We start from the raw sequence: 13110 nt of genomic DNA, 5'->3' as shown, positions 1-13110 counted from the left end.
TCGGGGCCAAATAATGGTATCGGTGCAACGCTAGTTTTCATGGTTTACCTTATGGAGTTAAACAGTCAAGACTCAAAATTTCCATCATACATGAAAAGAGAATGCAAAAAAACAACGCCCCCACCCAAAAAATGCAACCCCCTGCGCAAAAAAAGAAACAGAAAAATCCAATAAACATGAAAACCATGAACACGGGGATTTTTTTGTCAAATTTTGCTTTTGGAAAAGTTCAATAACACATAGAGTTGATTAGATTTCATTTGCCCTTCCCAGTCAAAATGAATTGGACGTCTAGCGATGTCAATGGCATCGAATGAGTTAACATAGACACTATTGTACAGGAAAATTTTGGTAACAACCTGCTGGTTCCTTTATAAAAAACAAAGTGACTTTTCTCTTTTTAAAAAGATATATTGATTGTTTGGGGGAGGATATTAATAACTTAGCGGGGTACAAAACATTGCGATACATCACCATATCCGAATATTGTCACACTCCTAGTCTTTGTTGGGATGGTATCAGTGTTTATTTTGGCAGCAATGTTAATTTTTGTCTTAGTCTTTTGGATGAAGATACTTATTAGTCTTCCTCATATTTTAGTCATTTCAAAATGTGTTCTTCTTCGTCTAGTTTTAATCAACGAAAACTCAGACAAATTTCTTCTAGTTTTAGTTGAAAATTCTCAAAATGTTTTCGTCTATAAACTTTAGAAGTTTTAGCCCATGAATAAATAAGTAAATAAAAAGTTTCCAACAATTTCCCATTAACATGACAGATGAGCATGTAACAGTAGAGTTTACAAGGACATCACCATTTTTATGATGATAATACACACTCAGCAGGAAAACAGCACATTATTTGCCATTACTTAAACTCACCTGGACGCCACGAACTGTATGTAAAATGTTTTCCAAGAGTTTAAGAGGACCCCGGGTCACAGCGCTAAATGCTAATGCCAACGCGAATGCTATGCCAACGCGAACGCTATGCTAGCGCTACAAGCTAGTTTAGTGTGTGATGATCACTCAGCACAGACCTTTTCATCAGAATTTTCATCTCGTTCTTGTGTTGTCAGACGACAACTGGCATCCATCTCGTTATGTTTTAGTCTCCCAAGACGCATTTTCAGCATGTCATCGTCACGTCAACGTCATGAAAAAATTGTTGATTGACGAAATATTTTCGTTATAGTCATCGTTGACGAAAACAACACTGGATGGTATGGGCAAAAGTAGTAGGGAAACATCCATGTATTTTTGTGTCTTCCAATCTGTAAGGAAGCTAAGATAGAGCAGGAATAGGCAGGTCTGGTCATGATGCATTTACTTACAGGTAATACGAGTAGGAATAAGCATGTCTTCTGAAGCGTGGTGAAGGTGAAGGCCGATGATGAGCAAAGAAGTAGACAAGCGACAACCCAGAAGAAGGACAAACACAACCAATCAATTTGTTAGTGCAATGCATGCTGAGAAACGCAGTTTGGCCTCATAAAGTTGTTACCATTTTATTTGTATTTTTGTGTGTCTTTTTTTGGTATTTGTTTTGGAGTTAGTGCTGTCATGAAATTGCAGTCAGTGTTACCAAAATAACTTTTGACTTTTTTTTTTTTTTTATTTAAAGACATCTTTACAAAATAGGTGGTAAATAATATGAAATTATTAATTATATATTCATTTTAATCAACTTAATTTGATCTTATTTATTCGATTGTTTTTATCACGATTAGTTTGTTTTATTAGATTTTTTTAAATGCAATATATGCTGTATCAATAGTTATATTAATATTAATACATTTTATATTCTTATTAGTTTTTATATATATGTCTAGAAAATACATGTTGACTCACAGGAGCATTGATTTTTTTTTTTTTTTTTTTTTAACGATTAGAAAATGTGTCTACAAATGCAATTTGGTACATATTCAACCTTTTTTTTTGGTGTTGTTCTTTTTCCAGTAAAGATTTTTTTCTCATAAAGAAGATGCGCGGCCATAAAAAAGAAAAAAATATTGACGTGCTTTTCAATCACCCGCCGAGAGCAAAGCAAGAAAAAAGAAGAGAGTAGATAAAAGAACAAAGAAAGAAGAGAAGATGAAAGGTGAAATGAAGATGTTGCGTGATGACATGTCTGGTTCAGGATCGATACCGGAGAGCTGCAGACATGCACACAACGCCACCACGTCATTCACTTAAGCACAGAAAAATTGATTTTTTTTTTTTTTTTTTTCCAACTCGGTTACTGGTTGAGGAAAAAAAAAACATGGTTTTTGTCAGGATGTTAACATAGAAGTTTGTATTGGAAAAGTAATTACAAATCTGGAAAGTGCTCATTTTGACCTTTAATTTGAAGTGTGACTTCAAGTAAGTTTTTTTGGGTTTGGTGTTGGTAAATTGATTCCACTGCTTTAACTCATCCGCTTCCATTGAGCTACAGTGGTATGAAAAAGTATCTAAACCTTTTGGATTTTCTCACATTTCTGCATAAAATCACCATCAAATGTGATCTGATCTTTGTCAAAATCACACACATGAAAAAAACAGTCTGCTTTAACTAAAACCACTCAAACATTTATAGGTTTTCATATTTTAATGAGGATAGTATGCAAACAATGACAGAAGGGGGGGAGGGACAAGTAAGTGAACCATCACATTTAATATTTTGTGCCCCCCCCACCCCCCACCCCCACCCCTTTGTCAGCAATCATTCCGGCACGTCGATCAGGACTAATCTTGGCCCATTCTTCTCTACAAAACTGCTGTACTTCAGTCAGATTCCTGGGATTTCTGGCATAAATGGCTCTCTTTAGGTAATGCACCAGCATCTCAATGTGGTTCAAGTCTGGACTTTGACTTGTCCACTCCAGAACGTGTATTTTGTTCTTCTGAAACCATTCTGAAGTTGATTTTCTTCTGATCATTGTCTTTCTGTAGCACCTATCCTCTTTTTAGCTTCAACTGTCTGACAGACGGCCTCAGGATTTCCTGCAAAACATCCTGATAAACTTTTGAATTCGTTCTTCCATTAACGATTGCAAGTTGTCCAGGCCCTGAAGCAGCAAAACAGCCACAAAACATGATGCTCCCTCCACCATGCTTCACCGTGGCGATGAGGTGTTGATGTTGGTGAACTGTTCCATTTTTCCTCCACACATGACGTTGTGTGTTACTCCCAAACAATTCAACTTTGGTTTCATCACTCCACAAAATATTTTGCTAGAACTTCTGTGGCGTGTCCAAGTGCCTTTTTGCCAACATCAAACGAGCAACACTGTTTCTTCAGAAAGCAGTAGCTTCCTCCGTGGAGTCCTCCCATGAACACCATTCTTGGCCATAGTTTTACACATAGTTGATATCTTCAGTGATATTGGACTGTACCAGTGTTTTCTATAAGTCTTTAGCAAACACTCAAGGGTACTTTTTTTACCTCTCTGAGTATTCTGCGCAGAACTCTTGGTGTCATCTTTGATGGACGGCATCTCCTTGGGAGAGAAGCAACAGTGCCAAATTCTCTCTATTTGTACACAACTTCTCTGACTGTCGATTGATGAACATCCAGACTTTTAGAGATGGTTTTGTATCCTTTGCCTGCTTTATACAAATCAACAATCCTTGATCGCAGGTCTTCAGACAGCTCTTTTGGCCGAGCCATGATGTACAGTAGACAATGCCTCCCATCAATATAATTCTTACCAGGTGTGTGTTTTACACAAAGGATTGGGCACACACCTGACGTAAAATTGTTTGGTAAAAATTGGTATCAATTGCTATTTAAGTCTCCTTAGGTAGAGGGTTCACTTACTTATTTTTCCCCATTCTGTCATTTTTTTGCATGCTATCCTCATTAAAATATGGAAACCTATAAATGTTTGGGTGGTTTTAGTTAAAGCAGACACTGTTTTTACATCTGTGTGATTTTGACAAAGATCAGATTACATTTGTTGGTGATTTTATGCAGAAATGTGAAGAAAAAAAATCTTAATGTGTACATGAAAAAAAAAGTTTTTTCTTAAAATAAGTGTGAAATAAGTTTTCAGATTTAAAAAATAGATGCCTTTTTTTAAACAAAATTTGTGATTTAATTTGAGTTTTTTGATAAAATAAAAAATTAAATAAATTAATTAATAGATTTTCTTTTTGTTTATCCAGATTTTAAAAATGGGATGCTTTTATTTCCCCAAACATGATATGTTAATTCAATTTGGTGTTTTTTTAGAAAAAATTACCTATTTTTCAACAACTTTCAAAATCAATTTAAAATTAACGAACTTTCATTCGCCCTTTCCAGTAAGTTTAATCTCTGCCACCCTCCCGCTTCAAATGAATTGGACGTCTACTTGTGACACACTCATTTCAATTCACAACAGACAAATAATTGGACGGCATATGTTTGGACATTTATCGTCACTAAAGGCACTGAGAGTGTTAAGTATTATAATGTACAAGAATTTAAGATGTGTTGCGCGTTGGGGATGAGCTCAGCCTGCCTGCCAACCTGCCAGCGAGCTCTAATTGAGCTCTTTGTCTTTTTCTTTCTCACACATAGATGAGCCGGCGGAGTGTTTTTTCTGCGGCATATTAATATTTATGGCCACTTTTAACATGTGCGGTTTTTACGGCGGCGCTCGGGGCTATCTGCACTTTATTAACATCAGGAGGAGGATGTCGGTCGGTCTGAGCAGACCCGTTAAAACGCTTCCCGTCGAATGTCAGCGAGGAGAAGTGGCGTCGCAAAATAATGGCCAAAAAGAGCACTCTGTCAAGGAGTGTTACGCGTCTACCTTGGCGGAGAGCTGTTGTCACGACACTAAAATTTTCAACTCAATGTCGATACTCAAAAAAATACTCCATACCTCTTTCGATACTACATAAATAAAAACCCAAAATTATTATTACTTTTTAAAATTAAATCTATCAGTGTTTCTCTATTGGTGGTCATTATTTTTGACAAAAAAATGCCTCGAATTTCCTGAAAATGCACAGTAGGTGACCCGTGAGTGCCCTAACACCAGCAAAAGATGATCTGAAATCAACAAAAAGTGACCCGGAAAAAAACTCCAAAAAATAATCTATATAATTTTTCTATTCCACATGAATTTAAAAAGTCAAAACTAAATTAAATGTTATTTTTTAATTTACTCTTTCAAGATTTCTTTATTGGTGGTCATTATTTTTGACAAAAAAAAACTTCCTTGAAATGTCCCAAAATGAACATAAAAGGATCCAAAATTCAGAAAGTGACTCAAAATCAACACAATTGTCAAAGTAAACAGCAAGTGTCCCAGAATGCCCTAAATCAACAGGAAACGATCCAAAATTAACAGAAAGGGACGCTGGAACTCCCCAAAATGTATCGAAAGTGACCGAAAATTAACAGGAAGTAACCCGGAAATACCCCAGCCTTCCCAGTCAAAATGAATTGGGCTTCTAGTGCCGTCAATGGCAGCCATTTCCTCTCTCTCAGCTGTTTTCGTCTCTCCAAGTTGAATTGAGCAAGTCAATAATTGTCCTTTCAAACAATTTTAATTGCTCTCCGATGCTTTGTTTTTTGTTGTGAACGAAGCGTGTCATTCTCACTTAGTGAGATCAGCAACGGGTGGAGAAGCGCGCTATAAAATTGGCATGTTAATCAGGCTTTTACCGGTGAAATACACGAGGTGCTTTACACTTCAAAGACAGCCGGAGCAGCATTTTTTTCCCATGAAAAGCAGCAGCGTAGGTGGAAATATTTCATTTGGTGAAGAGCTAGCGCATATTAACGAGACAAATCATCATTTTAAAAAACACAAACTTGCATTAGTGCAGTTTAACCTTTTTATCCTGTCAATATATAACACATGACAATTTAATGTTGCTAAGCGAAACTGAATTCTAGGGGGAATTTTCCAAAATAATGTATTTAAATAGTAAATAGTGTATTTTTGGGATGGCTCGTTGACTTTTTTGTGGGTCTAATCATGACAGACATGCCTACCAATTTCATGTTGCCGAGTAGAGCAGATATCATCGGTTAGCCGATAATATCGGGCGATAAATTAATTTAAAAACGATATCGAATAATATCAAAATCGATTTTTCATTATCGGTTTTGGGCCAATATGCATATGGCAGTACCTTGTTGACACTTTGCACTTGCACCTGCACGCGATCTAAAAAAACAACAACTGATGTTTGCACTATTTTGTTTTTAACAGTAAATGCAATTAAGGAACTTTTTCCCATAACTTCAGTTGAAGTGTTTTTTTCTGTTATTTTTGACAGAATGTTTATTTGGAAAACCCTTAGGTTGTTACACTTTTTCCCATGACTTCATTTGAAGCTGTTCTCATATTTTTACATAGAATGTTTATTTGGAAAACCTAGAAGTTGTTACATTTATCATTAATAAAGCATCCAATGGAGCATCACAATACAATTAGCCGTAATATGTTAAGTCTCTGACCACATATATCGGTATCAGTTTTTTGCTGCGATAAGAAATTTTAGTAGGCCATAGATTGTCTCATAAATGATTGCCAATATGCGCTATTATTGTCAATTTTTTTAACAAATTCAACCACTAATGTAGTGACAATACATCTAATTAAATCACCCATTCAAGTGCAATAAATTGTTATTCTTAAATAAAATACAAACTATATTAAAAATAACAAATATTTGAAAAAAAATTACATGTTTAACATGACATGCTTTCATTTTAAAATGTTCACTGGAAGTATGTAACCGTTAGCTTTACACTCTGTAAAAAAAATAATAAATAAATAAATAAATAAATAAATAAGTGCACTTTTTTGTCATGCATAAGGCGTCAGTAAGATTTTTTTTCTTTTTTTCGCATCGTTTGCAAATGCTGTTAAGCAGCGAGTTTTCATGTTTGCAGTGTCACCTGTTAACTGCAATTTTGCGTTTTGCAGAAGACTGCCAATGTTTTATAGCAGGCTAAAGCGGTTAGTACATTGCATTTTTCCGTTAGTCTCAATGTAGCAATGCTAACGTTTTACAATGTTTAATATAGATGTCTTTTCTTAGTTTGCATGTCTGAACTTTAATTCTACGACATGTTGATGACCAATAAATATCTGTGAAAGGAACTGGAGTCTCATATGCAATCTAAACGCACGTGTGCCGTGTGCACGCATCACACACAAACGCACGCTCTTGGCGACAAATCGCAGTTCGGAAAATGAACGCCCTCATTTTTATTTACCGTGCGATAAATGGACTCATTGCATAACGCGACAGGCTTAGTTGGACTGTATCGGGATATCGGTTATAAGTTAAAAAGTAAAACTGTATTCAAGAGCTGAATGTTCAAAACAATTCCATAAGGCTCAAACACCTACAAACAATGCCCCTTTTCAACCAAAATGAAAGACTTCCAGTGTTTTTTAGGGAATGTTTTTTTAGGATTTTTTTGTGGGTCTCCTCATGATGATCATGTCGACCAAATATCATGTTACTGAGTTAAACTGAATACATGGTTTGAAGTTTAAAAAAACATTCCAGAGGGCTTGAATTCCTACAAAGATGCATAAATTATCTGTTTTCAAGCAAAATTGCAGACTTCTTGTGTCTTTTTGGGGCTGGCTTTTTGAGGCATTTTTGTGAGTCTACTCATGATCGAAATGTCAACTAAATTTAATGTTGCTGAGTATAACTGAATTCACTGGCTGATTTTTCAAAAACGATTTCACAGGCTCAGTGGGCTACAAATAATGCCTGAAATATCTGCTATACACAAAAATGGCCGACTTCGTGTGTCTTTTTATGCATGGCCTTTTGAAGCTTTTTGTGGGTCTACTCATGAATGAAATGTCTCTAAGTTTCTAATTCAAACGACATTGAGGGTTTATTTTTCAAAAACTTGCTTTGGAAAAAAAAGAGTTCCTTCAAAATGTCAATTTCTTTGGGAAAACAAACAATAAAAATCCTTCTACTGCAAAGTCCTGAATCTTTTTTAAGGTCGCTGTTCTCACATCGATTATCAATCTTTGTCAAAATATCACTTATATCAAATAATGTGTTACTGTGCAGTTAACCTATTAATCTCGCAAAATTCCATCAATATTTGAAGTTGGAGATTTTCCATGACAAATAACGGGACATAAAATATTGTATTTAAAACTCTTCATAAGTACTTCAAAACAACTGGGGAAATATACATTTTGGCACAATACTGTCAAAGTACAAAGTGTACCTCGACATCCAAGGGAAATGGAACACAATCGTGATTTGTGAAAAGATGAATTTGGGGGGAAAAACGGGGGGAGCCAATGACATAAGGAGGTAAGAAGAGAGGTGATGCGGAGAAACAAACATACGATACCCCACGCTCAGAGTTCTCCACGTGTGAATCTCTCTATCGGAGCAAGAAGGGCAAGAAGGCAGGTAGAGGGCAGGACAGGAAGGGGCGGAGCCAAAACCAGGAAGCAGGATGGAGAGAGACATAAAAGGGTGAGAGACCACAGTCAGAGAGCTCATCACATTCGCACCACCCATTTTAGACTTTGTTTTTTCCCCCGGAAAATACAGAAAAATTGTGACAAAGCCAATTTCATTTTTTATGTTTTTCTATGAAAAATTCACACAACCTTGTTCCTTTTTTTGTGTTTCTTCTGTGGCATGTGTGATGTTGTGGCACTCATTTTGTATATACACAAGAGCATACAGAAAAATGTTACTAATACATATAAATATTACTGCTACGTTACGTAATAGATAACTTATGAATTTCACTTGTAGTACATATCCTTGATAAAATGATCATACTAATTTAGCATTTTAGTTAAAATTATCAATACTGTAGCGCAGTGTTTTTCACCTTTTTTGACTCACGGCACGTTTTTACATTGGAAAAAATCTCGCGGCATACCACAAACCAAAAATGTTCCAAAATTATTTTCTGTACAGTATATTTAATTATAAAATAATTTCTCAGTATGTATACTTACTCAGTGTGAAACTTGAGCCTGTTTAGATGAGCACAAAGTCAGTATCCTTATTCGTCAACAGCTCTTAGTCTTTGTTTTTATTTATTTATTTTTTTTTTATAGCAGTTAGGCTTGAAAAAGCTCAGAATTATCAGACAGGGGGACTTGAGCAATGTCTTTAACCACATCAGGGCCGAGCATCTCGCAGACGATGGCTTTGCAGGCAGGTAGTATTAATGTCTCTGTCACAGTGTGGGACTTTTTGGATTTAGAAACAAGGTAACTGGCTTTGAGGGCTTTCTCATTTACCTTCATACTTTTTATAAAAAAAAAAAAAAGTTGCCTGTTCCTCTGTGTTGTCACAAAGGCGAACCAAATAGTCCATCGACTTGTTATGAGGTGACGGGTGTTTCGTTTGGAGATGACGTTTAATCTTGCTTTGCACCATGGCGCTGTGCTGCTCGTGTCGCGTTCAAGAACTGCTCTGATTTTTAGCCATTAGCTACCTTGCTGTTCTCAACAATGTGTTGGAATATAACACAGGGGGAGGACTGACGGTCGTCACATATGGATAAAATAGAAAGCACACTTTCGAGTACATCGACACATGACGAGTCTAACCAAATGATGTGCAGTAGACGTGCTGGGGTCCACATTGTCGCGGACAGCAAGGTCGTTGATGGCTAGAAATCCGAGCAGACACGAGCATTCGCTCATCTGCACACGACCGAGAACTTTCTACTCCTTCCTTCCTTCCTACTGCAACTCTGCCCGATGACGTAAAACAGTATTGTAATAGAACCGAATGGGGAAATAGTAAGGAAATGAGTCGGTGATGACTTTCCACCTTTATTGTGGCAACAATGGAAAATAATAAACAAAATAACAGCGGCATCCGCAACATGCGACTGCTAACTTCGCTGTCACGCCGTTCTCCCTCCCCTCCTCCTTGCTTGCTAGCTTCCCGCTACGTCACCACTCTGCAGTCTGATGGCCCCTTCAAGGGCCCGCCCAGTTACGGACATTTCAATATATATATATATCTTTATAAATACGACATTAGATAATTTCTCGCGGCACACCTGAGGATCTCTCACGGCACACCAGTGTGCCGCGGCACACCGGTTGAAAAACACCGCTGTAGCGTAATGTGTTAGCATTAGGCTACAATTAAGAATAGTACTCTTCTTTTTTTTTTTTAAAAACATTTTGCAAATTTCAACTGCATAAATTAATACAGTTAAAAATAACTCATTTGACATTTTGACTGTTTCATTGGGGGCAATAGACGTCCAATTTTTTTGGACTGGAAGGACTGTAAACGATTGTTTTATCACCGTCAATGGCACTGAAACATTATCACTTGTTAATATTTATTTTTGATTTTTTTTTTCCATCTGGGCAAAGAACAAACAGTAAAAAATAAATACATTAAAAAAAAAATGCAATTAATTGAAAAAAAAAATGAATACAAAACTAAAAACTACATAAATGTATATTTTGAGGAAAAAAATATAATAAAAATGGTAAAATAAAATTCATAAAGTGCATATATTAAAATAATTTTTAAAAAAACAGGTCATTTTCAACTAAAAATAAATCAATTTAATGGATTCTGCCAGACCCAAGTCAAGTGCATGGGACTTCTATCACAGACAATGGTAATAAAACATGATCATACACATACATTATATAAATTAAATAACATTTTGAAAAAATTGAAAATGGAATTGAAAAAAAATAATTAAAAACAAATTATATTTAAAAAAACAAAAAAACAAACAAACAGAAAACAGTTCGGTTTCCAAATAGATTAATTTTTAAAAGTAATCGAATAATTGCTGCCACACCGTCCAGTCAGTATGGATTGGACGTCTATCACTGCCAATGGCAGCCTGTCATTCAAAGTAAGTCTTCATCATGAAAAACAATGCTTGTGGTACTGCTCATTTCCCAGAAAAATCTGTTGTTAATACAACGAGTAAAGACTTCAGATGGCATACTTCACAGAATTAAATGTTTAAAATGTGTTGAAAGTGAAAAGCGATTTTTTAAAAATACATTTTTTTAAATACAGTTGATGTTCACTGTTCTGTATTGTTGATCCCTCCCCTCCCCTTCCTTTCCCTTTCTTTAAAAAAAAAAAAAAAGATCCTCAGGGTTGCAACGGTTTAAATAACGAGTGTTTTCCATCAGAGAGCACGTCATATCAATCTTGTTTTTTAGGCTGCGTTTATTATTTATAGAAGGTGGTCTCTGGACCCTCAGGCGCTGCTTTTCGTACCCCCTGGAGGCCCACCTGGCTGCGGGAACATCACATTCCCATTAAGACTTCACTCAACTCTTTATTAGAGATCTCTTCTCAGGGAAAATAAACGTCGCTCTGAAAGATTCATCGGGCACAAATCAGCTTTTTTTTTTTTTTTTTTTTTTTTTTTTTTTTTTGATGGGCTCTGAGACCTGCGAGACATTGATGACAGAGGCCAAAACACTTTTAGTGACATCTGAAGTAAATGTGATAGATAAAATATTGATGAAGCCAAAATGAGGCTAAACGATCAGAAGGACGGTCACAGACGATATGACTAAGTTAGTGCAATAGCGCATTCAATACTTAGAAAATGCAGCGCTTAAATCAAGTTTGAGTAGACCAACAAAAAAAGTCTCAAGAAGCCATGCCCAAAATATCACACGGAGTCCGCCACTTTCATTTAAAGGTGCAATTGGCTCAGTGTCACTCAGCTTGGTGACGTAAGAAAAAAAACATAGCCCCCAACCAAGTTGCAATACAAAATGTGGTTGGCAGGTTTATCATGAGTCAACTTATTTTTTTTAAAAAAAGTCTCAAGAAGGCATGCCTGGACAGTCACATGAAGTCTGCCATTTTGGTTGAAAGCAGAGCAGTTTGCTCAGTTGCGCTTACCTGGATTTAACAAAAATAATACAGCCCCCAAAGCTAGTTTGAGGTAGCAATATAAAATTTGGTTGGCAGGTTTAATATGAGTAGACCCACAAAAAAGCCCCAAGAAACGATCAGAAAAGGCACAGAAAGTTGTTCATTTTGGTTTGAAGCAGATATTTTTGACATTACAGTGATCCCTCGTTTTTCGCGGGTAATGGGGACCAGAACCCGCCGCGACAAAATGCGAAGTAGCGCGCACCCCCCCCAAAATAATAAAAAATTGTGTGTTCAATGTATTCATTAAGATTTAACATTGGAAAGAGATACATATAAGACTTTTTTTCCCAAGGTATAATTAAAAAAAAATAATTAAATATACAGTATACAGTATACAGTGGGGAGAACAAATATTTGATACACTGCCGATTTTGCTGGTTTTCCCACTTGCAAAGCATGTAGAGGTCTGTAATTTGTATCATAAGTTCTCTTCAACTGTGAGGGACGGAATGTAATACAAAAAATCAGAAAATCACGGTGTATGATTTTTAAATAATAAATTTGCATTTAATTGCACGAAATAATTATTTGATACATCACAAAAATCAAACTTAATATTTGGTACAGAAACCTTTGTTTGCTATTACAGATACCAAACGTTTCCTGTAGTCCTTGACAAGGTTTGCACACACTGCAGCAGGGATTTTGGCCCACTCCTCCATGCAGGTCTTCTCCAGAGCCTTCAGGTTTCGGGGCTGCTGCCGGGCAACACGGACTTTCAGCTCCCTCCATAGATTTTCTATCTGGTTCAGATCTGGTGACTTGCTAGGCCACTCCAGGACCTTAAGATGCTTCTTACGGAGCCACTATTTAGTTGCCTTGGCTGTGTGCTTTGGGTCGTTGTCATGCTGGAAGACCCAGCCACGACCCATGTTCAGGGCTCTCACTGAAGGAAGGACGTTGTCAGCCAAGATCTGGCGATACATAGCCCCATCCATCCTCCCCTCAATACGGTGCAGTCGTCCTGTACCCTTGGCAGAGAAGCAGCCCCAAAAAATGATGTTTCCTTCTCCATGTGTCACGGTTGGGATGGTGTTCTTGGGGTTGTACTCATCCTTCTTTTTCCTCCAAACATGACGAGCCGAGTTTAGACCAAAAAGTTCAATTTTGGTCTCATCCGACCACATGACCTTCTCCCATAACTCCTCTGGATCATCCAGATGGTCAGTGGCAAACTTCAGACGTGTCTGGACATGCACTGGCTTCAGCAGCGGGACCTTGCGTG

The 13110-nt window shown here is 36.8% G+C and overlaps 1 protein-coding gene across 5 annotated transcripts in view; it reads right to left on the bottom strand.

Moving 5' to 3' along the window:
- The window catches only part of ptprt (protein tyrosine phosphatase receptor type T), a 262227-nt gene that overhangs the window by 83794 nt on the left and 165323 nt on the right, over positions 1–13110 (bottom strand). For 2 of the 5 annotated variants that reach the window (XM_057846399.1, XM_057846402.1), the window contains 2 exons: positions 8323–8355; positions 1331–1360 (listed from right to left, as the gene is read on the bottom strand). In XM_057846399.1, the coding sequence (XP_057702382.1) occupies positions 1331–1360; positions 8323–8355 (63 nt within the window). The remainder of the gene's footprint in view (positions 1–1330; positions 1361–8322; positions 8356–13110) is intronic. The other 3 variants (XM_057846401.1, XM_057846404.1, XM_057846400.1) reach the window with 2 other exon arrangements.

Source organism: Corythoichthys intestinalis, chromosome 9 (assembly GCF_030265065.1).
Source record: "Corythoichthys intestinalis isolate RoL2023-P3 chromosome 9, ASM3026506v1, whole genome shotgun sequence".
NCBI lineage: Eukaryota > Metazoa > Chordata > Actinopteri > Syngnathiformes > Syngnathidae > Corythoichthys > Corythoichthys intestinalis.
This window is presented reverse-complemented; position numbering and strand designations above follow the sequence as displayed.